The 27,481-nt window shown below is 43.9% G+C and overlaps 1 protein-coding gene across 8 annotated transcripts in view; it reads left to right on the top strand.

Moving 5' to 3' along the window:
* The window catches only part of CRHR2 (corticotropin releasing hormone receptor 2), a 218,456-nt gene that overhangs the window by 126,555 nt on the left and 64,420 nt on the right, over positions 1 to 27,481 (top strand). For all 8 annotated transcript variants that reach the window (XM_061586324.1, XM_061586330.1, XM_061586323.1 and 5 more), the window contains 2 exons: positions 1,871 to 1,956; positions 4,508 to 4,614. In XM_061586324.1, the coding sequence (XP_061442308.1) occupies positions 1,871 to 1,956; positions 4,508 to 4,614 (193 nt within the window). The remainder of the gene's footprint in view (positions 1 to 1,870; positions 1,957 to 4,507; positions 4,615 to 27,481) is intronic.

The raw sequence follows: 27,481 nt of genomic DNA, 5'->3' as shown, positions 1-27,481 counted from the left end.
ACTGCATGACAATTGCTGCAACAGGCGGAGACATTCACAAAGTGGTTGTCCAAAACCATCAGTAGTTTTCATGTGGTCCGTGGGGGGGGGGGAATTGTTTGGGAACCACTGGCTTAGCTAATTCACACATGTTGGAGTTGTTGTTGATGATGAGGTGTACAGTAAGACATTTTATGTGTGAAATTTGAAGGATGGCTTGTTTCGGTTCTCATAATGTTCTGCCAAGTGCAAATTTGATAGATTCTGCTTTAAATGCAAACGGAATCGAATTTCTTCCTTATGCCTAGTCCTCAGTGTTGTCACTTGCGCCCATATTCCAGGAAACATTGTAGATTGTAACAGAAGTGCTACCTGGGAAGATACTTGCCTAGCAGGTATATATTGTTGCTTGAACCTGGGACAACATTTAGAGGAAAGGGGTGTTTCAGGCCACTCCTTAGGAGCACATATATTTCTGGCCAACTTGCTCGTTCTGTATACAACAGTTATAATAACCAATTAAGTGGCGCTCTGTACCTGGAAGATATCATAAAGGCATACAACCACTTTTGCTTTCAAAAATCAAAAGGTGGCTGGCCTGTGATTATGTTAATGTAAAAGGTAAAGGTGTCCCCGCACTTAGTCGTTCCCGACTCTTAGGGTGACATCTTGTGACGTTTACTAGGCAGACCGTATATATGGGGTGGGATTACCAGTTCCTTCCCCGGCCTTTCTTTACCCCCCAGCATATGCCAGGTACTCATTTTACCGACCACGGATGGAGGGAAGGCTGAGTGGACCTCGACCCCTTTTACCGGAGATTCGACTTCCTCCTTCCGTTGGAATCGAACTCCGGCCGTGAGCAGAGCTTTCGGCTGCGTTACCGCCGCTTACCACTCTGCGCCACGGAGGATCTTTATGTTGATGAGGCTATAGTTATTATGCAATATTAAAAAGTCACCACCACAATTTATGTTAGTATTCACTGTTGGGTTTTGTTTTGTTAACAATGTAATGTTGAGGTTTTTCCCAAGATCAGGCAAGCTTTTAACCTTGCTGAGAATCTCGCCTCCTCCTTCCTCCATGAAATCTGAAACAATCCCACACATACACTCCGTGAGGCCTCTGAAAAATATAATTATCGCTGGATTAGAAGCACTTGGTGACATCTGGATCCCTTGCAACAAATAGGAATGCTCAGGCTTTCCGTGCAGGCGGTGGAGACAGGTGGCTCCGATGTCTGCGGGGCCGTGAATCCACTCCGGGTTTTAGTCCGAACTGTTGAGGAGCTGTCCAGGATGCTGAAAGATTTGGTTCAGTTCACATTTAAAGGTGAACCTACCTAATTGCACCTTCTGGAGCACTACACAAACTGACAAAAAGCCATCCTTCAACATTCATCTTTCTCCAGACTTTGTAATGCAGTTCTACAGCCAAATAATAGCTACAGAAGTTCATATGCTCCTTCTTTCTCTGCCTCCCCCTGACCTTATGTTTAATTAGGGGCCAAGATCCAGATAGGGTTGGCCCCAGATCAGCCCAGGCTGGGTCAGGACCAATCCAAAGTCCCAGATCAGGCCCTGGATCAGGTGTTGAGCCGGGCTATGAAATACTTTTAAGCTGCTGGTCTGAGATTTTTTTGGGGGGGTGTAAAGACTTGCACAGGGAGGAAGCAGTTCCCTACCCATGAAGTAAGCTGTTTGGGGAATGCTTTGCCCTGAAAGGTGGCATATGGGTATTACAAATTAATTAATCTATTTGCTTTCTTACCTACCTGAACAGGTGGGGGGGATATTGTTCAGACTCCCCATTTTTTAAAGTTTTAATGTCATTGTTCTTTAAAAATCATTCTTTTTGCTAATGTGATTTGTTTCTTTTCTCTCTCCATCAGGAAGTGTCTACCGAGAATGCATGGGCAATGGGACCTGGGCCTCAAAGGTTAACTACTCCCAGTGTGAGCCTATTCTGATTGAAGAGGTCTGTATCTTTTATCCATCAGTACTCTTTGGTGTGAAGTTTGTCAGTGTTTGAAAAATCCAACAGAGGGATCTTTACCCTCCTTGCCCTCCATTCCAGAAGACTTGGGTTCTTCATTCGCAATACTTGGAGGGAAATCCCGTACGTGGGGACGTTGGCGCTATCCCTACTGAAGCCCCTTTCATACGTGAGGCATCACTGTGCTTGCATTTCTTAGGGGTGTGCATTCTCCCCCACAACAACACGATCTGGGGGCAGGGCCCTGAATTAATTCGGGGGCAGGGCTAAAGTTTAATTAGTTTTTTCTAGGACCTGATTTGAGGGTTAGGTTGCTGAGGTGCAGGATGGCATGCTTCGGGAAGTAAGGTGTTTAGGTAGCTACCACCATAATCACAATCATTCCTCCCACAATCTCAATAATTTATCTTCCCCCCCAAAAAACAGAAAATGAAGATCTGGGCTAAGAGGCTTTAAAATTAATGGAGATGCAGAAGTTTGTATGGAGAACTAGGACTACAGCTCCCACTTCTGATGGTTATATTACCTCCAGGATCTGTGCTGGCTGGGGCTGATGGGAGGTGTAATCCAAAACATCTAGTGGGCACCAGGTTGGGGAAGGCTGGCCTAGCGGACAGTAGAGAAAACCCAGTGAATGGTCTCAGCCAACTTCCTTCAGGCGAGACCCCGGTATTCAAACACAAATGGGCTATTTTTCCCCCGCCCCTTCTGTGACTTTCATCCGCTCTTACCATTGCAGAAGCAAATACAGAGAAACTCTGCCAGAATAGCTTTCCTCCCATCGCGGGGATTTTTGCCTCCGCTTGATTCACGTTCAGGCCTCTCCTTCAGGTACTTCTTAAGCAGGCAGAAGTGGAAACATTCCCAGAATCCCCCTGGTGTTTGAAAGGCATTAATGGATTCATTTGGCAGCTTCTCATTGGTTTACCAAAGTGCTTTATAAATATTAAAGTGGAGGAATATTCCCCCAGTGCCTTATGACTCAGATCTCAGAGAGAGAGAGAGAGAGAGACTGGGTTTGTGTCCAAACATGTCTCTGTAATCCCAATTTTGATTAAAACTCAGATTTATTCTGCTTCAAATGACCTTTTTATTGCCCCTTGTTATTACTCATTTATTAATCTCAACGGATGGAATATATTATTATCTAGGCTGACCAGATACATCCAGCCTATTTCTAAATGTTAAAAAGGTTTAGGGTTTGTTTCTTTGCTCCCACTCTGCTTTCAAACTTGGCTGAATATTCACAGTTGAAGTCTCTGGTGAGCCAGACTAGATGTGATGTGATTTGCGCCAATTATCAATTGCGCACATGGCTTTTAAAAAGCAAAGGGCAGGCATGGGGGAGCCCTAAGTGGATTGGGACCCTGGTGTGGGAGAGTAGGCAGGCTTCAGCCCTTTGTCCCTCAATGTGGTCCTGATAGAGTTCTGATCAGATCGGGCGTGGTGGGAGGCATGACGGCTATTTGATTTATAAATGAAAAGCTCCACTGGCTGCAATGGGAGCTTTCCCTCCAATGCAAATAGCAGCCACTTGAGGGAGGGAGCAATTTAGATAGAGAGTGGAGTGGGGCCATTGGCATCTCATGAGGTTTGGCCCTGAGGGTAAAGACAGGCATATGTAGATGGTTTTTAAGGGAGGGGGTGGTTTTCCTTTAGGGCTGTGCTCTGTATTTGGCTGAGTCCTGAGCTGAATCAGGTCTCTTCAGAGTCTTTTGAGCTTCGGCCGAGTCAGGTTCAAATAGCTCCGGATCACTAGAGGTCATGTACAGCAGCCCAGAGTGATCTGAGGCTATCGGGGTGGGGGTATTGGGAATGTGAGCGGCAACATCCAATGCTGGGTGCTGCCCTCTCACATTGCTCTTCAACCGTCTACTGCAATGCTGTTCTCTCTTTAAAGCCAGCATGGGATTGCCTGAGATCACTAGTGATCCCACGGAAACAAGCACAGGCGGGAGGAGGAATCTCCTTCCTATTGCTGTGGGGGTTGCGCACCATTCCACAAATGCACCCGAACCAGGTGCAGAGCAAGTTCTTGCATGGTGCTGGTTGCACCTGCCTGCTATCGGGGGGGGGGGAGGAGATGTAGTGTCTCCTTCCCCCCTCCCAACCATATTTTTAATTTTAAAAACCCTTAGCACCACCCCCACAATACCTTTGGGGATGGATCTGGGGCAGGGTGGATCTTTAGGACAGGGCAAATTGGTCCTCCTCGGAGCCCAGAGATTGAAGCCACAGGGTGGATCAGGAGGGATGTGCACAGCCCTACTTCCCTTTGAATATTACACAACTGGCTTTGCCCTAAAGAGCCAGTTAAATTGTTGTATAAATGCATTATGGCTAGTCCATAATGCATGCACCTTGGAACTGTGATTTGCTTGCACAAAAGTCCAGAGTCTGCTTTCTAAACAGAGTAGTCATATCTTAACACAAGGGTGGAGCCATAGGTCCACCACACCTGCCTTAATGCTTCGGTTCATAGATTGAAGCTGCTTTGCTCATATGACCTCTCTTTCTGTTTTCTAATCTCCAGACAAAGCCTGCACTCTATTATCAGGTTGCAATGATCATCAATTACCTGGGGCACTGCATATCTGTCGGGGCTCTCATCATCGCCTTCTTGCTGTTCCTGTGCTTGAGGTGAGTAATCTGCTTTTCATTATGTTCATTCCCTGGTCGTGCAACTTGCACCTCTGTTTCAAAGCTCCCTTCTCTCAACTGCAGAGAATCTCTGTAAGCAAAGTCAGAGGGCAGGGGTGACAGCATAAAAGGAGGTGAATGTATGCTAGTGTTCGTATATTTTGTGACTCCACAACCACCCCATCGAAGCCCAGAAATTAGTACTAGGCAGAACACTCAGCGTCCAGAGAATCTTCCCTTCCCTTCCTTTCAGTAAATAAAAGAGCATGCTACAGTCCATTCCCAACCCAGTTAAGATCATTCTAGCTGACCTCACTTGCCATTCCCAGCGATTGTTTTGACCTCACTTGCCTTCCTGCAAATATACCATTGACAGCTCCAGTGAATGAGAGAAGTGTCTGGAAGCCAGCTGCTGGGCTCCATGCAGCTTCCAATATTTCGATTGACTCTTGGATGTTGAGCCCATCTGGTTTTGACCACACGCCTCCCTCTGGCCCCTCTGAGCCTCCTGTGCTGTTCTAGAACTCAACCCCTCTCAGTTTTGGAGCGTTTTGCATTTTCTGGCCATCTTGGGCTCAATAGCCAATAGCCTTGAGTCTGTCATTAGTAAATGCATGTCTCAGCTACACCAGGTCTGACTGCAGGTAGACTCACATGACTGAATGCAGCTCTCAGGGCCAAGATCCACTGCAGGCTCCATGTTTGGGAGGAGGGGTTTAGGCAAGAGACCCTCAATGCCCCGCCTTCCTAAGTGAGTCTGTCCCTTCCTGTTTGCTTGCCAGAATAGGGGGCCATTGAACAAGCAGGTTGCAGTGGTGAAGAGTGGGGGGGATCCAGGGGGATCTTGCCCTGCAGTCAGTCCACTCTATGGCCACTGAGCATGCTCAGTTGTCATTGGGTTGTTTTGGGGAGAGGTTTTCTCCCTGCTTCCCCCATAGGGATGGGGGAGGATTTCGATTCAGATCGCACTGAAGGCAAATTCGTCAAATTCTCACTTTCCAAAACCATATGCGAACCAAAACACAGCCATTTCGAAATTCACACTCTTCAAATTTTGCAGTGAGGTTCTCCAGCCCAAGGAATGCATACAAACAATGTGTATACTCCTGTAACGCGTGCGTATAAATGCGTATATTGGAGATAAATAACATACAAAAACGCATTTGCAAAAATGTGTATATTAGGCAAAATTGCATATAAAATGTATATAGTAAGAGAAATTCACATTAAAATGGTGACAGATTTTCATGAGAATGTTAAAATAATACAAATTGATGTGGAAATGTAGGGGACTTAATTTAAGATTGGAAAAATGAGAGTGGAATGAAAATGACAGATTTGCCCATACCTGCTGCCCCATACATTTATTTTCCTCTCTGGAGAGTTTTTGGACTTCTGGGGTTTCCCTAACCCTTCCAATACCTTCCTCTTGTGTGTGAATGCATTAGGCTATCCATCTTGTAAGCCCCAGTGAATACTGTGGGGATGACTTCTAAGCACACATGCATTGAGTTGCCCTGATAGAGTTTCTTTTTTTTTTTACAATAATTTTTATTCAAATTTTCATAAAACATACAAAACAAAATCATAAAACATTCAAAGACAAAAAACAAAACAAAACAAAAATAATTAAACAAAAAAAATAAAATATTGACTTCCCATTTGTCACAGATCAAATCAGTTATAGGTCTACAATATATAACAATCCTGTCTCTTAAATCATATTATAAAATCACTTTCCTCCAGTAGTTATCTTAATTAATCATCAAATCTCATAAACATTACTTTATTCTTTCCACAAAAAGTCAAAGAGAGGTTTCAATTCTTTAAGAAATATATCTATCAATTTTTCTCCAAATAAACATGTCGATTAATCCATCTCGTTAATAATAATAATAATCTTATTGTCATAACCATAGTCCAAATAAACATTTCGATTAATCCATCTCATCAAAATCTGTTAGGTTCAATAATTTCAATAGCCATTATTCCATTATCCCTATTAGTTCCATCTTCCATCTCCAATAGTCCTGTTAAGTCCAGTAATTTCAGTGTCCAATCTTCCATTATCAGTATTCCATAATAATCTTGCTGTCGTAGCCATAGTCATATAATAAGAGTCTGATGGGAATTTCCTCTATCCCAAATATTTTCTTGCCATCCATTCTGAATAAGTTGCTGAAATACTGTTGTAAAGTCATATCTCTGTTCTTCTTTTTTACAAAATGCACTGGCTCATCTCTTGAGAGTTTTTCCATTGTCACATGGCTGCAGTTAATTCCATAGATTTTCTCTATATCAAACTCCATCACGTCATTCCAGTCCAAAAGATTATCCAAGCCATTGATAACTTTATCTCTAATATCTTCATTAATTTCTTCAGAGATAACGTTAAATTCCAAACAGTAGATTTTATTTCTAAAATCCATAAACTCCAGATCTTTTTCCAATTCCACATTTGTTCCAATCTCCAGGGCTTGTATCTTCCCTTTATTTTTTCTTTTCTCATCTCTGATCTCATTCTCCTCTCTCACAGGATCCCCTATTTCTTTAAGCTCCTGCGTCATTTTGCTCAGTTCAATTTTCAGCTCCTTACTACCCTGTCGCAGGGTTTGTTTCGTTATCTCAATCTCATCCATTATTTTCTGAAACATAGTTACTTCCAGATTCTCAGCCACTTTCTTGATTGCCATTTTTAAAACCACGAAAACAAAGCAAAACAAAAATAAAGAAGAACCACTTCTTATTTCAGCAACAATTGGGTTAATATTCCAGGCTTGATGACATCACAGTATAAACAGAGCAGCCTGCCTTATCTCTCTATGTTCAAGAATGCAAAACAAATTTAGTTCCCAGCATCAAAACAGTTAGTGGCGTCGTGAAGAAGCAGATTCGTCAAAATAAAATAGACCAAAAAGAGAATAGTCCCAGACAATATAATATTCCTCGGAATAGAAATCAGGAATAGAAATCCCTCTTCTGTTTATATCTTTAGAATGCACTTCCAGGACAGCTTTTTGCGACAGAAACAGAGATAAGCTGTTAATTTCGTGAATAACAGAGAAGAGTTATAGCTCACCCAGAAGTTGTCCAAAGCCGATCAATCTGACAAATCTCCTTTTGCTGCAACAATTTAGACCAAGTAAAAAAAATAATAGAAAGAAGGGTGCTTGCCTGTTAGTCCGTTCTCTCTTTAAAGAAAAGATAAACGTATCGCTTAAGCAGATAGAGCTTGTTCGGAAGTCCGTCCGGCATTGTTGGCTGGACCTTATCTCATAAATTAATGAAATCCAGTCCTCCCAACAAAAACAGGCTTTTGAGGTTGATCTCTACGTTTCTCCCTGCCCGGGAGAAATTTCATCAGTCAAAAAAAAAAAATGTTCTGACTGATTTATATCTGAATAAGCTTCTTTTGAGGCGGGAGCCCGTCCCAAAAGCAGGCACAAGCGATGTCACCCTTCCCGGAAGTCCGCCCTGATAGTTTCAAAATTCTCAGGAATTTCAAGAGAAGTTAGAAGAGTTTTGATAAGACAAGCATCGTTTTGTGGAAGGGGGTCTATGTATTCCCAAACAGGGAAAAGTTTGATGTTGGTGCAGGATGGGAGCTAATCTCCAGCTTCTCTAAATGTACCTGCTATCATTGGACTACACTCCTTGGTTCCCTCGTAGCTAATGAAAGAGGAAATAATTCACTGTAATCATATCTACGCTCTCTGAAGACAGAGAGTCACAAATACCCAAGTAAGCAAGAAAGTTGCAATTTAGCTCATTCCTTCTAGCTGCGTCGTTTGTTTTCTAGCTTCTAATATATGATAAGTCCATTTCTTAGCTCATTTTCAGCTGCGTGACTCTCTTACATTGGCTTTAGACTTCCAGAACCAAAATTGATTCACCTTTTTTTTAACGCTTCCATTGAGTTAATACTCCTACATTAATATACCTCTTTCCTTTCATCAGCAATACTGTGCAGAGTTATTGGCATCATCTGGGGATCTTGCATGTCACCTAGAAAACAAGTTTGTCGTCGTCAGAATCAGTGCTTCCTGGGTAGGCAGCAGTTGTGCCAAACGGATTTGAAAGATGTGTTAGATTCAAAGATAGTATTGTAAGTCACTTCATGGCCTTCATGCAACAAGCCACTAAGAAATCTAATAAATGATTATGGTGATGAAAATGACAGTGACAGTGGTGGCTCCATGTCAGTGGGGCAATGGGACCCGCTCCGGGTTGTAGTCCGAACTTAGCTCTTTGAAAGTTCCGGGTACAACCCAAAGCGGATTCCATTTCCCCATTGGCATGGAGCCACCAGCCGCCACTGGATGATGATGATGTAGTAACTGGCCTGATATCACACAGTGAAGTTCAGGAATCCCTGAAGAGTTGAACCAAGATCTCTCTAATCTTACTCCAAGGTCACATCCACACCAAAGCACTCTTATACCACTTTAATGGTCACGGCTTCTCCCCAAAGAATCTTGGGAACTGTAGTTTATTAAGGGTGCTGGGAGTGGTTAGGAGGCCCCTCATACCACTACTATTCCTATCTCCCTTAACAAACTTCAGTTCCCAAGACCCATGACTGTTAAAGTGGTATGTGTTTAAAAATCATGATGTCGATGTGACCTGACACTCTAACCCAGGGATGGGGAACCTTTTTCAGCATTCATAGAATCATAGAACACTAGAGTTGGAAGGAGCCTATAAGGCCATCAAGTCCAACCCCTGCTCAAGGCAGGAATCCAAATCAAAGCATTCCCAACAGATGGCTGTCCAGCTACCTCTTGAATGCCTGCAGTGTCGGAGAGCCCACTACCTCTCTAGGTCATTGATTCCATTGTCATATGGCTCTAACAGTTAGGATGTTTCTCCTGATGTTCAGTTGAAATCTGGTTTACTGCAACTTGAGCCCATTATTCCGTGTCTTGCACTCTGGGACGATCGAGAAGAGATCCCGGCCCTCCTCTATGTGACAACCTTTCATGTACTTGAAGGGTGCTATCATATCTCCCCTCAGTCTTCTCTTCTCCAGGCTAAACATGCCCAGTTCTTTCAGTCTCTCCTCATAGGACTTGGTTTCCAGTCCCCTGATCATCCTTATTGCTGTCATGGCCCCGTCAGAGGACTCCTCAGATGAGGACGACTCGGGAGTAACAGCAGCAGACCCAGGAGCAGCAGGAGACACGGAGGAGCCTCCTGAGAATCCAGCTCCTTCTGCCCCTCAGCTGCAGAGCACCCCAGGGACAGCAGAGGCCCTGCAGCCAGACACAGACAGTGAACAGGATACTCCTCCCTCACCTGCAGAACGTAGACAGCAGAAGGTCAGGCAGAAGAGAGGCAGGCCTGTCTCCTTAAGGCCCAAACGCTGAGGGCTCACACCTGCTGTCCATCCTGCTCTTTATAAGGCACACCTTGGCTGCAGCTTGTTGCTGACTGCAACGTCAGGCGTGGCTTTGTGTAGACCTAGTTTCCCTGCAGCATCTCTTTGACTGACCTCCTTGGCAATTGATCCCGGACCTCCACTGACCTCGCTTCTGGACTTTTGACTCGGCAAGTATGCTTCGGATAGGCCTGGCAGATTTACAACCCGACTGCTGGCTAAGGACTTTCCTTCCCTGCCAGAGACCCAGGAATTTCCAGCCCCCCCTGACACTGCTGATGCAGTGTAGAGCTGACAATTGCCCTCCTCTGAACCTGTTCCAGTTTGTCTGCATCCTTCTTGAAGTGCGGAGACCAGAACTGGATGCAGTAGTCAAGATGAGGCCTAACCAGTGCTGAATAGAGGGGAACTAATACTTCACGCGATTTGGAAACTATACTGTTAATGCAGCCTAATATAGTATTCCCTTGAGGGTAACCTTCCAGGGGGCCACATCCCAGTGATGGGTAGAGCTATAAGCAAAAGTGAGTGGAGCATTGCATTTACTCCCTGCAGCCTCATAAAGGATGAGGAGAGTGAGACAGCAGCAGTAGTTGGATCAAGAAAAACACAAAGATGAAGACATTGAAGAAGGGCTGCTGGCAGGTACACTGCAACAAAGGAGAGATAAGAAGCAAAGAGGGGGAGAACGTCTACCCCAGTGAAGTTGCTGGCGCAGAATACTAATTGAGAGGAGGAGAAAAGGAAAACAGAGCGGAGGGGCTTATAGTTATAGAGACAAAACAGGAGTCAGAATGACACAGATGTAAGAGGAGCAGCTGTGAAAGAGAAAGAGACAGGTGAGGGTTACAAATGCAGTGGCAAGCCACAGATAGCAGAGAGAACTTGTAAGGGTTGTGTATCACAAAAAGGGATCTGGTGATGAGAAGAGTCCTTTCCTGATGGAGAACCCCCCAGGTGGAACCTGTAGGCAGGAATGGTTCTGGGGCTCCGAGGCCTCCTTGGGGATCTTATTGGGAAGACATGTCCTGACAGAGTATATAAGTTTCCCTCCTCATTCTCTAGGGTTCCAGAAGGGCCACTCAGCCCCTGAATTCCTTGGCCTGGAACTGACTGTTGAAGCAGGCAGATGTTAGTCCTTCACAAACCAGGGCTGCCTCACCGGACTGCTGCTGCTTGTGACTCTCGTAGCTTCTCACTCTGCTGGCAGATGCAAGGGGCAAGGTGGGGCGGGAAGCAGAGGTGTTCAGATGCCTCCCCCCACCCCAGTTCTCAGATGTGACTCGGCTACATTCCAGGCATGCAGAGGCGTGCACAAATATCTCCATCATCCATCCGGGCAAGCGGGAGGCATCCTCACGGTCCGAGAACACATGCGAGCCTGGCAAAAGCATTCAAGGAAGTTGCAGAAATGTCAAGGAAGCGTTCAAGAAGGGCAGCGATTTTGACACACCCCTCCATTCTCCATCAAGGCAACCGAGAGGTGTTATCACAATTCAAAGACACATTCGAGCCAGGCAGAAACGTTCATGAGGGCATGGAGCAAGGCCAGTGACGGTATGGCAGGAGTGCAGAAACTCAGGCCGGGGGGGGGAGCGGAATTGCCTACTAGGCTTCTCTATCTGACTCTCAGGACTCTCCTCAGACCCCACCCCCCTCCCCAGGCCAAAATATCTAGAGGGCATGAAGTTGGAGGAGACTGCTTTTGCAAAAGGGGAGGGCGCTCCAAGCAAGGGCCTTTGCAAATTCCTACATGAAATGACCTAAACTGCACGTCTTGGACTGACGTGCAGTTTTGGAACTCGGCTGTTGATCAAATGTTTGCATTTCTCTAAATGTTGCAATGCAGGCCTTGGCAATTTGAATGTACTTACTTAATGTTATTTATAGGGTGCCCAATATTAGACATTCTCTGGGCAGCTCAGAAAATGAAAATAACCAAGTTAAAAATACAACAAACATGAAAAAACAATAATAAAACAAATTACAGCACTAGAAACACAAGAAAAGTTTTCATAAAAGAGCAAAGAAAACAGAGCCAAGAAAAAAAATCAATAGAACGAAAACATTAAAAGTTACAACATTGCGTAAAAAGAAGGGGAAGTGAAAGGTATTGGCCAGGTGCCAAAAAGACATTAAAGTAGCTGTCATGTAGTTCTCTCTGGGAAGGACATTCCACAAGCAGGGTGCCACCACTGAAAAGGCCAGTAGTGGACGGTGTTGTTTGGTGGAGCCTTCCTCCTGACACTGGCGCTGCTGCAACTTACCTAGGCTGAACTGGGGCGATGTGGTGGCAAGGACAGGGATGCATGGATGCACCAAGGGGAGCCGATCTCTCACTCCCACTGTTGCAGTCATGCAGCACCAACCTCAACCTGCTGTTGGGAGGGCAACTCTGACCCACCACACTGGTTGCCATAGAAAAGGCCTTTTCACTTGTAGTCACCCATTGTATTGCACTTAGCAGGGGCACTTGCAGAGGGGCCTCAGATGAAGAACTCAGAGTCTGGGTAGCTACGTTTGGGAACAAACAATGCTTCAAGTTTTGAGTTCCTAAGCCAGGGAAGGGGAGCCTTTTTCAGCCTCAAGGTTGCATTCTCTTCTGGGCACTTTCCTGGAACCACATGCCAATAGGGGTGGGGCCAAAACTAAAAGTGGACAGAGCAACAAATGTAAATTCAGAGCTTGGAAAAGTTACTTTTTTGAACTACAACTCCCATCAGCCCAATCCACTGGCCATGCTGGCTGAGGCTGATGGGAGTTGTAGTTCAAAAAAAGTAACTTTTCCAAGCTCTGTGTAAATTCTACCTTTGGGCAGTAGGCTGGGTTTCCACTAGGGTTGCCAGGTTCAGGGCCTGAGGCTGATCCTGTATCTTTAGGAGAAGAGAAAGTCAGCCAAGTGCAGGTGTTATTGCAACACTGTAATGGGAAAAACCACAAGGTGGAATTTTCCCTTCTCCCTGAAAAACTTTTAAAGATACAGAAGACCTCTTGGAGAAATAATTAAACAAATGGAGCGAAAGTATGTGTGAGGGGGGTGGAAAGATGGATGTCCCAAGAGTAGGGTTCCCAGGTTCAGGAGGCTGGGCCCAGCCTCCAAGAGGTCTTCTGTATCTTTAAAAGTCATGCAGAGGGAAGGGAGAATTCCACCTTGTGGCTTTTCCCATTACAATAATAATAATATAATGTTGTGCTTGGTAGTAACTGGTTTCAACTGGCCTCGAAGAACATCAGTCAAGGGGACAGCAGAAACAATGGTAACATTAGTCCTGTAGACAGAATATTGGAATAGGAAATATGCTTGCATATGATGGAAGCATCAAAATTGGAGGGAGAAACATCAATAATTTAAGATATGCAGATGATACCATACTCTTAACCAGTAATGATTTGAAACGAATGCTGATGAAAGTTAAAGAGGAAAGCACAAAAGCTGGACTACAGCTGAACATCAAAAAGACTAAAGTAATGACAATAGAAGACTTATGTAACTTTAAAGTTGACAATGAGGACATTGAACTTGTCAAGGATTATCAATACTTTGGCACAGTCATTAACCAAAATGGAGACAATAGTCAAGAAATCAGAAGAAGGCTAGGACTGGGGAGGGCAGCTAGGTTCGTCCTCAAATGCAAAGATATATCACTGAACACCAAAGTCAGGATCATTCAGACAATGGTATTCCTGATCTCTGTGTATGGATGTGAAAGTTGGACAGTGAAAAGGCGGATAAGAGAAAACTCAACTCATTTGAAATGTGATGTTGGAGGAGAGCTTTGCGCATACCATGGACTGTGAAAAAGACAAATAATTGGGTGTTAGAACAAATTAAACCAGAACTGTCACTAGAAGCTAAAATGATGAAACTGAGGTTTTCATACTTTGGACACATAATGAGAAGACATGGTTCACTAGAAAAGACAATAATGCTGGGAAAACCAGAAGGGAGTAGAAAAAGAGGAAGGCCAAACAAGAGATGGATTGATTCCATAAAGGAAGCCACAGACCTGAACTTACAAGATCAATCAATCATTTATTATTACGGTCAAAGACCAGCACTATAAAATATTAAAACAATAAAATGATAAAACATATCAATATTATACAGAGAAGGAAACAAACAGCAGCCGCATGAGATAATATGGCACTAACAGTGTTGAATAAACACATCAGTGTGCAATAGCCCCCCCAAGATTATCTATTATTGTTATTTGCTGTCGGAGCTCCACAATTTTCCACATTTTATTACACGTGCTGATAAGAGGCTGATTAGGAGAGCATGTATGTATGTGTTTCTTTTCCCTACTTCTTTTTAAAGCATAATTTTTAAACTTACAAGATCTGAACAGGGTGGTTCGCGACAGATGCTATTGGAGGTCGCTGATTCATAGGGTCGCCATAAGTCGTGACTGACTTGAAGGCACATTAACGACAACAAAATGCTTGTAAGGTGTAGATACAGATGCATATAAGGGAGGGGGAGTTGTAAGCAGTGAGGTCAGAGGGAAATAAATGCAGAACAGTACAGATAGTGGCAATTCAGTTAGAGCTAAAATGTGTGCACAATTAACATGGTGCCCCTTTACAACAGCAGCGTTACGTGACAAAGCAATAAACCAAGAAAAGTGAGTTAATTAACATCTGATAGCGGGAAATGAAGCCATTGTCTCTATTCAGACCCACATGAATCGCGTTGAACCTTGTGATGAATCGTAATTCAGCGGTTTCACCCTAGAGCCTCCCTTTCACATTCCTTTGTTCAAATACGGCAACCTTCAGATTTATTTATTTATGTAGAAGGTTTATAAATTACATGCTCAAAAAGCTCTGAATGTGGTGGATCATTAAGGTTGGCAACAAAACACAGCTAAAATCCACAAACCAATTAGCAAACGAATATGCCATCATCATGAAAACAAATATAAAATCAACAGAACTTTTAAAACAAAAACAGGTAACTAAATGCTAGGTCAAGGCAGGCTTGCTGCAACAAAAAGTTTTCAGCAGGTATCTAAAGCAACAAAGCGAGGATGTCTGCCTGATGTCAACAGGACGGGGAGTTCCAAAGCACAGGTGCTGACACACTTAAGGATAGACTCCGCAAATGCAGAATGGTGCAAGTTTTGTAGATGGAAACAACCAAATGGGTATGTATATGGCAAGGCTATCCCTTAAGTAAACTGGTCTCTAGCCATGAGATCAGTGGGAGAGAATCCTGGTAGCTCAAGACTGCTTTTTGATGGCTTGGGAACCTAGTTCCTAAATGGCTTGGGAACCTAGTACCTAAAAGAGCATCTCCCCTGATTATTGACCATCTTGGTCCCTACAATTGCCAGGGGACGCCTAGTTGGTGGTGGTACCACCACTGGGGGCTGCCCAGTTGGCACTGACCCATAACTAGACCTTCTTGGTGGCAGTTCCCAGTTTGTGGAATGCCCTTTCTGATGTGGTGCATCTGACTCCCTCCTTGTTAACATTCAGGAGGAATGCAGAAACATTCCTGTCCACCCCGGCATTTGACGGCTGAAAGAGTCTGATTCCGGCAACCTTGCAGTTGTTAGCAGTGAGAATGTGTGGCTGTTTCTAAATGTTTTTTAAATGGTTCTTAATGTTCTTAAATGTTTTTAGATGTCCTTAATTGTTTTTAAATTGTTTAAATATCTTTTGTTTTATTTTAATTGTATTGGTTTATTACTTTCTTTGTTTGCACCTTTGGGAGGAAGGACGGATTAGGAATTTATCAATAAAGAAATACATATGAATATAAATATTGGCATTTATGAACATTGCCATACTGGTGTCAAAAATGGGAGTCAGTGCACTGCAAGTGCTTCACTTTTGCTCGCCTCTAGTAGGGGAAGGAGAAAAGGTCCTCAAATGCAAAGATGTATCACTGAACACTAAAGTCAGGATCATTCAGACCATGGTATTCCCAATCTCTATGTATGGATGTGAAAGATGGACAGTGAAAAAAGTGAATAAGAGAAAAATCAATTCATTTGAAATGTGGTATTGGAGGAGATCTTTGCACATACCATGGACTGCGAGAAAGACAAATAATTGGGTGTTAGAACAAATTAAACCAGAACTGTCACTAGAACCTAAAATGATGAAACTGAGGTTATCATACTTTGGACACATCATGAGAAGATATGATTCACTAGAAAAGACAATAATGCAGGGAAAAACAGAAGGGAGTAGAAAAAGAGGGAGGCCAAACAAGAGATGGATTGATTCCAAAAAGGAAGCCGCAGACATGAATTTATAAAATCTGTACAGGGTGGTTTATAACAATTGCTATTGGAGGTCGCTGATTCATAGTGTCACCATGAGTCATAGTCGACTTGAAGACACATAACAACAACAGTAGGGGAAGGGGGAGGAGAATTTGATTCAGTTCATATTTAAATGCAAACCTACCTAATTCACACTTTCCAAAACGATACAAGGACTGAAAAAGAGCCATCCTTTGAAATTCACACTTCTCTGAATTTTGCGATGCAGTTCCCCAGCCAAGTAATATATACAAAAATGCATACAGTATACTAGGGTAAGGTGTGCATAAGAGAAAATAACATACAAAATGCATTATATGAGGGGAAAATTGTTTTGCAAAAATATGCATATTCAGAGAAATTGTGCCCAAAATGCTACATTTTCATGTGGACCTTTTTCCAAAAAAATTGCAAAACTGATGTAGAAATGTGGAGAACTGAATTGAGATTGAAAAAATGAGAAAGCAAGAGAAATCAGTTTCCGTGAAGGGGGGAGGCGCTGGAGAGAAGAGCGAGAACTTGCCGTCTCTCTGGCCTGCCAAATGAGTTGCTTCGTCTGCCGATCTGCAGGGCTAATGAGGAAACAATAGCAGCTGCTCCACCAATTGCTGATGAAGTGGAGAGGGATGATTAAATGCCCTTGCAAAAACATGCGGTGAAGCTGGAGGGAGACTCGCGCAGAGAAGCCCTTTTGCAGTGATCCTTCATGTATCGGAATACACCTGGGGCAGCATGCAGGGTGCTTACAGGATGAAGCACCAGGATGCTGCTATCGACGCAGAAACATGACCCGAAATGCACACTCCAGGGCAGCAGCAAGGTTAACACTTTGTTCTGCCCTGGTGGCCAGTTGATGCCTTTTAGTTCAGTAGAGCTCACTCCTGCCAAGTCAGGGGGCAAAGAACCAGCAGATTTGGTAGCAAAGGTTGCAGCCTAGCAAGGACACTTGCTCTTGCCTGCTTCTTCCTGTAACGGCATCCAAAGTTTGAATGATCCCAGCATGGGAATGGAAATACCAGTCAATTCTGGTTCTCTCTCATTTTTCCCATTCTTAAATTCAGCTCTCCACATTGCTGCAGCATTTTTCTAATTTTTTTCTTTTAAATCCTCATGAAAATTCTCCAGCATTTTAATGGCAATTTCTCTCAATAAACACGTTTGTAGGCAGTTTTGACTGTATGTACACATTTCTGCAAGCCATTTTTTGTCACATAATGCATTCTCTGCATGTTATTTTCATGCATGTGTTCATTTTTATGCACGCTTTCCCCTCATGTATGCATCTTTGTTAACATTGTTTGGTGAACTGCGTCACAAAATCCAGAGAAGTGTGACTTTCCAAGGATGGCTGTGTCTCAGTTCTCCACTCTTTTGGAAAGTGTGAATGTGGTGGGTTTGCCTTTAAATGTGAACTGAATCAAACTTATCTCCCATTACCCTACCAAAGACAAGCAAAAGTGAAGCACTTGCAGTGCACTGAGTCCCATTTCTGATGCCAGCATGGCAACGTTCACAAAGGATGGCTGTGTTTCAGTTCTCTTATCGCTTCGGAAAATGTGCATTTGATAAATTCGGCTTGAAATGAGAACTGAATCCAAAATCTCATTCATCCCTATCCCAACAGGGTAAGGATGGGGAACTTCAGGGCGGGCAGCCATATGTGCCCTACCCACCCACCTAGGCCTCTCTGTCACCCCCTGCTGAGGCCACGCCTTTCTTCCCAGGCCACACCCCTCACCAGCCTGCTCCATGTCCTTCTTGAGTGCTTTCGTGCCTGGCTTGAATGTGTCCTGGAACTGTGGTGGTTCCTCTTGCTTACCTGAATGGAAAGAGGAGTGTGTAGAAACCTCTTGAGATTTGCATTGCTGAATTTAGCCCACTGTACAAAGATATAACTTGTGTCCATTGCTCTGCCAACCTCTCCCTCTGGCCCCACCCATCTTGTCATGTGATCCCCAGAAAATTCCGCATGAGGGAATGTGACCCTTGGTTCTCCACCCCTACAACAGGAGATGAAGGGCAGGCGTCCTTTGCAAGGAGCCACTTGCTTCCTTCAGCATTCCAGCGTGGAGGCTGCCAGGGCCCCGACCCATGTTGATTGGACAGTGTGAGATGCTCCTCAGAGGGCTTTGGGATCCTGTTGTTTTAAGGAGAGCAAGGGTCTGCACCGTCCATTATACAATCTAAAAAAACATGACACAATAAGGATGAGGGAGGGGGAGGGAAGAGGAAGAAAGCAAACTCAGGCACTGCTTCTTAGGCTGTGGATACACCACATCTAAAGCTCATTTAAAGCACATGACTTCCCCAAAGAATCCTGGGAACTGTAGTTTACCCATCATAGAGTCACAATTTCAAGCATCCTTAGCAAAGTACAGTTCCCAGATTTTTTGGGGGGGGAGTGTTGTGCCTTCAGTGTGCGAATTTCTCCTAGTAAGCATATTTTGTAAGTAGTTTTGAATAATATACATCTTTGTGCAAGAAAAACCACCTAACATCATGCATCTATTATATTATTGTCCCTAATGCCTTCATTTGTATGCATACTTTCCCTTAATATATGCATTTTTGTAAACACTGGTTGTTGAACTGCAGCACAAAATTCAGATACATGCAAATGATTAAGGATGGCTGTCTGTTGGTTCTCTTCTTGTTTCAGAAAATGCAGATTTGATAGCGTTGGTTTTAAATACAAGCTGAATTGAATTTCTTCCCCTTCCCTAGCTGCCACCTCAATTAGCATGGAAACTTTCTGTCATCCGCCATAAACAAGGGTTACCACTCCTACGAGGAACGGATGTGATATTGAGCCATGTTTTCATAGTATAATATTTGTGTTTGTTTTTAACATTGTTGTAAGTCACTTGGAGACCTTCAGGTAACAACTGACTAATAAATCTAATCAATAATAATTATGCACAAGGATGGCACAGCCAGCATGGATTTTTCACATTCCGCCATGTTAAATTGAAAATACCCCCATGCCATTCTGCTGCTTCCCATAAGCTCATTTCAAAACACAGTCTTACAAAACTTATAGTCCTGAACTCAGAAGCGCTTGCTTACCTACCCTGTAGGTTTCTGTGGTGATACATAAAACACTCAGAGAGAATTGAGAGTTCAAAGTGTAAAACAGCCTATTAGCTACCGGGATAAGTTCAAGGTGCTGATTTTGGTATATAAAGCCGCCCTATACAGCTTGGCCCCTTATATACCCAGTCGATCACTGTGCTCTGCAGGTGAGGGCCTCCTGCAGATACCATCTTATCAGGAGGTCTGGTCCACACAACATTGGAAGCAGACCTTTAGTGTAGTGGCACCTACCTTTTCAAATTCTCTCCTCTTAAATATTAGACAGACACCATCTCTGTTATCTTTTTGGCACCTACTGAAGACCTTCCTCTTCCAAAAAGCCTGTTAAGTAGAGACCTTATCCCAGTCTACTTCTTTGTTGGAATTGCTTTTTAATATGTTTTTAAAGTGTTTTTTTTAAAAAAAAAGAAAGATTTTTTCAAGATGTTTTGTTTTAATATGTTTTTAAGGATGTTTTGTTTAAATATATTTTAAAGTTTGTTTTTATGATGTTTTAGAGTGTTTTTAGTGCCTTTGTTTGCTGTCCTGGGCTCCTGCTGGGAGAAACGGTGGGATATAAATCAAAGAAAGAAAGAAAGAAATCCAGACAGTGGCCTCAAAATTTGTTGAAATTAATTAAAAACTAGCCATGTTCACAGAGTACCTGTAATCCTGTTACTGACCTTGCCCAATACTCTGACCTTCATCTTCTGCAGTTTAAAAGTTAAAAAAAGAATGGCTGGTTTTTAATTAATTTAAGGAATTTAACATTGCAGTCTGTGATAGTGCAGGTATGCTCAGTAAGAACCAACTGTCAGTGTGTGTGCAGCGTTCTAAAAGCCAGACTTACAGCTATTTGGCTTGGCTAATCAGGGAACCATATGCACACCAGGCATTTATTCCACTTTAAACAATTATGGCTTCCCCCAAGAATCCTGGGAAGTGTAGCTTGTGAAGGGTGCTGAGACTATTATTAGGAGACTCCTGTTCATCTGACAGAGCTCCAGGGGCCAGAGTGGTTGAACAGTTAGCCCCTCTTCTGGGGATTGTAGTTCTGTGAGGGGAAATAGGGCATTTTTACAAATTTGTAGGGCAGTACAGTATCTCAGACAGGAGGTCAGGTCTCCTGCTCCCCTGGTGCATTCACTATAGCTGCCCAATTTCTCTGCTTTTTAAAGGTTGATAGAAATATCTGTAGGTTGTAGGTAGATTTTTAAACCGCAAGGGTTTTTTGCCTGTTAGTGAATAACAACATCAACAACTCCTAACACAACTTCATTATATTGGTGGTATAAAGACAACAAATGGGATCTGCAGCAAAATGTTGCAGTGTATTCCCAGCAGGCATACTGTCATCCAAAGCTCCTACCAGCCAGCTATCCCCTCTTAGGATACTATAAGCAGTGGCTGCTGGCTGCATGTCAGTGAGGCAGTAGAATCAGCACCTTGGGCACCTCCTTGAAGGTTCGGACTAAAACCCAGAGCAGATTCCACTGCCGCTCTGACATGGAGCCCCCAGCCCCCACAGGCAGAAAGGATCTCAAGCAGGGCATTCCACTCGCTAGCTTTCCCATTTTTAATTTTTTTCACTCAAGATTCCGTGGTTGCTGCGCATGCTCAATCCTCATTGGGCTGTTTTGGGTTTTCTCCTCTTCATTTATTTATTTTTCAAAAAAGATTTTGTACTTTGCAAACCCCATGGTTGCCCAAGCATGCTAATGCCTCCCTTTTTATTTCTCAGTGACCGTGTTCTGGCTCTATTTCTGTTGGCACACACCATCTGTGTCTGCAATTAGGGGGAATTATGCTAAAATTGCCGTTGGATATGGATGTCTGTCTGGATGTACAGGCTCTAGGCAGCAGTTTTGAACTTGTTCTGAGGAGCACAGAGATTTTTCAGGACAAGAGTATTAATGGTGGACAAAAAAAACCCAGATATTGGAGAAACTCTGGAGAGTGGTTACTAGTCCCGATACAGCAGCAAATATTGAGTTAGGTCAGCCAGCACTACGATCCAATATAAGGCAGATTAATATGTTCATATGGAGCCAGGCTGTCTTTCCCTTGCTGAAGGAATTCTTGCTTGTTGGCTGGGGAGCACAGGCTCAAAGCAGCTGTCGCAAGCCGCGCATAGATATAGGCGGTGTGCGGCTTAATGTTGTTTCAGTCCCTTTTATGGTACAGCTTACATGTTTTAGATGGAATCAGATAGCAACACATGGACAAGTTTTCTGGGCTGCCTTGAGGGATAGATCTCAATGCTTGCAATGAGAGAGGTGCTAATCTGTTATGAAACCTCTGGCTAACAAATGTAGTTATGGTACGGGCGCCATCCACGTCAGTGCAAGAAGAGGAAGAGGTGCACTGGAGCAATGCTGCATGTTAAAATGCACGTGCCAGGGAGGTGCCCAGTGTGGTGCTCTGAGTAAACATGGGAGAAGCAGCACCCTGCCGCCCATGGAGGAGTCAAACTGAATCCTCCCCAGGGTTCAGGGTGCCTCTTCTCAACAGCCTTCCCTGCAGGCAAAGTGCTTGAAAAGCAGCACTCTCCAGGATCGAATTCTTCCCTGCTCTCACTCAAGGGGAGGAGCAAGAAAGGGGTTCAGTCCTGTGGGCGCTGCTTCTGAAGCATCTCCTTCCCCCGCCCCAACCGAGAGCGGGGGGGGGTTGATCCTGTGGGGCAGGGAAAAATGGAAATGGACTGCCTTCAAGTCGATCCCGACTTATGGTGACCCTACAAATAGGGTTTTCATGGTAAGCGGTATTCAGAGGGGGTTTCCCATTGCCTTCCTCTGAGGCTGAGAGGCAGTGACTGGCCCAAGGTCACCCAGTGTGCTTCATGGCTTTGTGGGGATTTGAACCCTGGTCTCCCAGGTTGTAGTCCAGCACCGTAACCACTGTGTGTGTGTACTGCCTTCAAGCTGATTCCGACTTATGGCGACCCTATGAATATGGTTTTCATGAGGCTGAGAGGCAGTGACTGGCCCAAGGTCACCCAGTACACTTCATGACTTTGTGGGGATTTGAACCCTGGTCTCCCAGGTCATAGTCCAACACCTTAACCACTACACTATACTAAGGCTCTTGCAAAACAGTACCCTGCAGCCTACAGGATTGAATCCTCTGCACACTGGCTGTAATGGAAGATTCAATCTTGCACTTTCTCTGCAGGGGACGCGCTGGCAGAGCAGACCCCTGCAGCCTTCCCTCCCGATACCCTGCCCCCTGACAGCTCTGGATTACTCCAGGTGGACTGGGCCAATTCAGGGCTGTCTTGACATGACTCAGCCCAAGCACACATCCTCCCAAATCACCCTTTAGATTTGGGATTCAGCCGAGTTTAGTTCCCAACCCAAGTTTTTTCCCTAAATAATTTTCTCAAAACCTGTTTAACTTATGGCCTTACTAAATCCTTAAATAAGAGCATAGTTTGTTTTAGAAAAAGATTGATCAGATTCAGTCTCAGCAGCTTGTGGCAGCTCTGTTGGTATGCCATCTATTCCTGGTAATTTGTTTCTTCCAAGTATTTTAAGAGCAGCTTCCACCCACATTCTAACATTTGTGGTTCTTCATCATACGGTTCCTCCATGAATGAATCTGTCATCCTTGCATCTCTTTTATAGAGTTCTTCAGAGTATTGCTTCCATCTTCCCTTTTTTTTATCTCAGTTAGTCAGTGTGTTCCTTTGTTGATTATTCAACGTCCCTACTCGTGGTTTAAATTTCCCTTTCATTTCTCTAATCTTTTGGAATAGGGCTCTTGTTCTACCCTTTTTGTTGTCCTCTTCTATTTCTATACAATAACTATTGTAATAGTTCTCTTTGTCCCTATGTACTAGTTGCTGTATTGTTGCATTTAGGGTTCTGACTGTGTTTCTATCTCCTTTTGCTTTTGCTTTCCTTCTCTCTTTAACCCTTTTAAGAGCCTCTTCAGTCATCCATTGAGGTCTTTCTCTCTTTTTAATTAGAGGTATTGTCTTTTTTGCATTCTTCTCTGATAATGTCTCTGACTTCACTCCATAGTTCTTCTGGTTCTCTGTCAACTAAGTTTAAAGCCTCAAATCTGTTCCTTATTTGATCTTTATATTCTTCTGGGATGTTATTTAAATTGTATTTTGGCATTATGATTGCTTTGTTGTTCTTCTTTAGCTTTACTCTGATTTTGGATATGACCAGTTCATGATCTGTACTGCAGTCTGCTCCTGGTCTTGTTTTTGCAGAAAGTATGGAACTTCTCCATCTTCTGCTACCAGTTGTATAATCAATTTGATTCCCATATTGACCCTTTGGTGATGTTCACATGTACAGTCGTCTCTTCGATTGCTCAAAAAATGTGTTTGCAAGAAACAAATTATTGGCTTCACAGAATTCAATAAGTCTTTCTCCTGCTTCATTTCTATCTCCTAAGCCGCATTTCCCCACAATTCCTAGTTCTTCTCTGTTCCCTGCTTTTGCATTCCAGTCTCCCATGATTATCAGCACATCTTGTTTTGGTGTGTGATCAATTTCTTCCTGTACTTCTGCATAAAATCTTTCCAATTCGTCTTCTCCTGCGTTTGCCATTAGAGCATAGACTTGGATGATGGTTATACCGTATATTCCGGCATATAAAATGACTTTTTAACCCAGGAAAATCTTCTCAAAAGTCGGGGGTCATCTTATACGCCGGGTGTCGTCTTATAGGGCGGGTGCTGAAAAAGAGCGGGAAAATTAAGTCAAAAAATGACGGAGAAGAAGGGGCAATGGTGGCCGTATGCTGTTGAACTGGGAAGAAACTGCCCAGCACAGGCTCACAGGAGCAGCCGCGGGGCCGATAGCCGCACTAGCGGCTCTGAAAAAACAAAAATCCCAGAAGGGATTGGCAGGAGAAAACTGAGAAGGATAAATCAGCAGGGACAGGCAGCCGTCGTAGCCGACTGCAGAGCTCTCTGCGGCGGAATTAAAGCCGTGGCGTGCGGCTGAGGAAAAAATCACTCTAACGAGAGCGCCGCAGCCACAGGCTCTTGTGGGCGGCAATACTAAAATCGGGTGGCGAGGAAAGGCAGGGAGCCGCAGCCGCAAGCTCCTGCCTGAGAGAGAACCGCAGCCGCGGTCTCTCCAACGACGCCACAGGACGCGGCTCGAGGCAGCCTAGCCGAGAAAAGCTGCTCCAGGAGAGTTGCGAGCTCCCAAGACTGTGACGGAGCTCAGGAAGAAAAACTCGGAAACGGCCAAAGCCGTAGAGACCCGCAGCCGCGGTCGCTCTAGGAGCCGTCAGACAATCAACGGGGAAAATAAACTGCCCGAGAAATAAAATGAACTGAAAAAAGCAGTGAAAATAAAGACAGGGGAAGGGAGGGACTTGGGAAACACACAAGTACACTACCTCCGCACCCTGTCAGACAAATACACAACAAAGACGAAAAAACTTAGCTACGCTATAGGATCTCAATCTTGTTCGTACGAAGGCAAGAATGAACTGGAGAGTGGGAGGGGCCTGATGCCCCTAGTCTTGACTTCAAAGACATTCTTGCCTTCGCACGATAGGCTTTGTATACAACAACCAGCCAATCGCCGGTAAGGTACATCGCTTGCATGTCATAAGCAGGGGTAGTCTTATACGGCGAGTATATCCTAAACTCTATATTTTAACTGGAAAAGTTGGGGGTCGTCTTATACGCCCAGTCGTCTTATACGCCGGAATATACGGTATTAATAGGTTTGCCGTTAAATCTCATTGGTATAACTCTCTCAGACCTTGCATTATAGCTCCTAATTGCTTTTGCTACATCTCACTATTAAAGCAACCCCATTTCTTCTTATTTCTCTCATTTCCTGCATAAAAATTGTAGTTGCCTGATTGAAATGTCCCATTCCCATCCATTTTAATTCACTCACACCAAATATTGTCATGTTGATAAGTTCCATTTCTTGCTTGATGATTTCTAACTTTCCCTGGTTCATGCTTCTTACATTCCATGTTCCTTTTGTGTGTGTTGTACAACTCTGGACTCACCTTTTGCATCTGTGCGCATCAGCCTCTGGGCTTCCTTTCAGCTTTGACCCAGCTGCATCATTAGTCACAGCGCTACTCATACTTGTCCTTTGTTCTTCCCCAGTAGCTCATTGAGTGCCTTCTGACATGGGGGTCTCACCTTCCAGCACTATCTTGTGTTGCATTTTGGATACTCTGTTCATGGGGTTTTCATGGTAAGAGGTATTCAGAGGTGGTTTACCATTGCCTTCCTCTGAGTCTGGATGCATCTTAGTCTGGTGTCTCGGCTTTGACCATTCCACCATGGGTGCCCCTGCTCGGAGTCTAGCTGCTTGGTCTAGACTCCTGACGGCATTGCTCTCAGCTTCTTCAACACTCTCAAACCCCCTCACCACATTAAGGTGTCTCCTAATATTCCTAAACACCAGTTTCTTATGATACCCCTTGCTTTTCTAGAGGCCCAGATGCTTTTGATGTCTGTGAGCAGCAGACAGAATGAAATATCTACTGATTACATGTTTCTTTTGGAAGCATTGATGGTTTCTGGCTCAAGGAAAACTCCAAAGCTATGAGCAGGTTCTTTTTCAGTTGGTTTTAACCCATCCCTTAAGCTGTTATAACAATAGCCAAAATGTCAGCCTGTTCTCAGTAGCGCACGGCTTTATCCTACAAGCATATTACCATACTGCATCTCATGTTTTCAATGCTGTGGGGTCTGTTAATTAGGCAATATTTTTAGAATGTGATCAGTGTGGGTTCATATCCCCAAAATGTCATGCTACCTCCCTCAAATTTATTTATTTCATGTTCTACACAGAGCTGGTGCCTAACATTGTTTCTGGCTCTTAGGAACTCATGCCACATTTTACTCACCTCACGAATGCCTAATATGCCTCCCTTTCGGGGTTGCTGTGCAACAACTTCCATTCAAGTATGACACCATACAAAGAATTCTACAATCTAATCTGTTTCATCTTGGCATTCCCCAGTAAGGCAGTGATTTGTGAACTGTCCTATAAAGGAGCCCTGACAGTTTCTTGCAAACTTATCTGGAGTCCATTACCCCAAAGATTAGTAAAACTGAACATGATACTCAAATAAATGGCTTGCCCAGGACAACCCATCTACCCCAGCAGTGTGCAGCCACAGGAGAGGCTTGGGCATGTATATTTATTTATATCCTGCCTCTCAACTGTAGTTCATTTATATTCTACCCACACACACGTTATAGATGCATTCATGTGCACAGAACTGTAAAAAGTAATTTCAGTATGATGATTCCATCTTCTTTGCCTGGTGTTCCACTGGTGCGCAATGTACTTGAGCACATTGGTAAAATGCCATGCAACTGGATGTTCACACAGCAGTGTGGACAATCACTATAAGTTTGCATTTCTGAGACATCTAAATCAAGTGTACCCAAGTGCACCCACGGGTGCTCCTTGTTGAAACAAAACAAATCTTAGCATAGCCATGTGGAGAATCCCATCAATATGGCCCCTCTGCAGTATTTCATCTGTGCAGGCATGTGCACTGGTGACTCAAAGGGGGGGAAGGCACAAATGAATTGAAGAGACTGAAAATTTTGGCAAACTGCCATACACTTTGCTTTTTTCAAAAAAATTAAGGATCAACAGAGAATCCCTAATGCATCACTTCTTTGGAAATGAGATCAAGTTGTTCAGAACTCCAAAATCCACAAAGAAAATGTAGAGCGTTTTATTTTTTATTTCTCTGAAGCATTTTTAGCCTGCTCTTCAGCCAGAAACAACTGTCAGAGCAGATAAGATCAACAATAACTCCCTGTCCTCACGTTTATAGTCTAAAAGAGACAGCACACAAAGAAAAGGGATTGGTGAGCAAGAGGGAAGCAAACTCAGGCACTAGTTCAGAGATAGGGAACCTGTGGCCAATGGCGACTGCTGACTCCATGTCAGTGGAGCAGTGGAATCTGCTCCAGATTTTAGTCCAAACTTGTTGAAGCACCTTGGACAGTTCCTTGAAAGTTCAGACTAAAACCCAGAGCGGATTCCACTGCCCCACTGACATGGAGCCACCAGCAGCCACTGCCTGTGACTCTCCAGACTATTGGCCACGCTGACTGGAGCGAATGGGAGGTTGTTTTTCTCTTCAACAGATTTATGGGGGTTGCCATTGAGCTTGCCAACTT

The sequence above is a fragment of the Rhineura floridana genome, chromosome 10, assembly GCF_030035675.1.
Source record: "Rhineura floridana isolate rRhiFlo1 chromosome 10, rRhiFlo1.hap2, whole genome shotgun sequence".
Taxonomy (NCBI): domain Eukaryota; kingdom Metazoa; phylum Chordata; class Lepidosauria; order Squamata; family Rhineuridae; genus Rhineura; species Rhineura floridana.
This window is presented reverse-complemented; position numbering and strand designations above follow the sequence as displayed.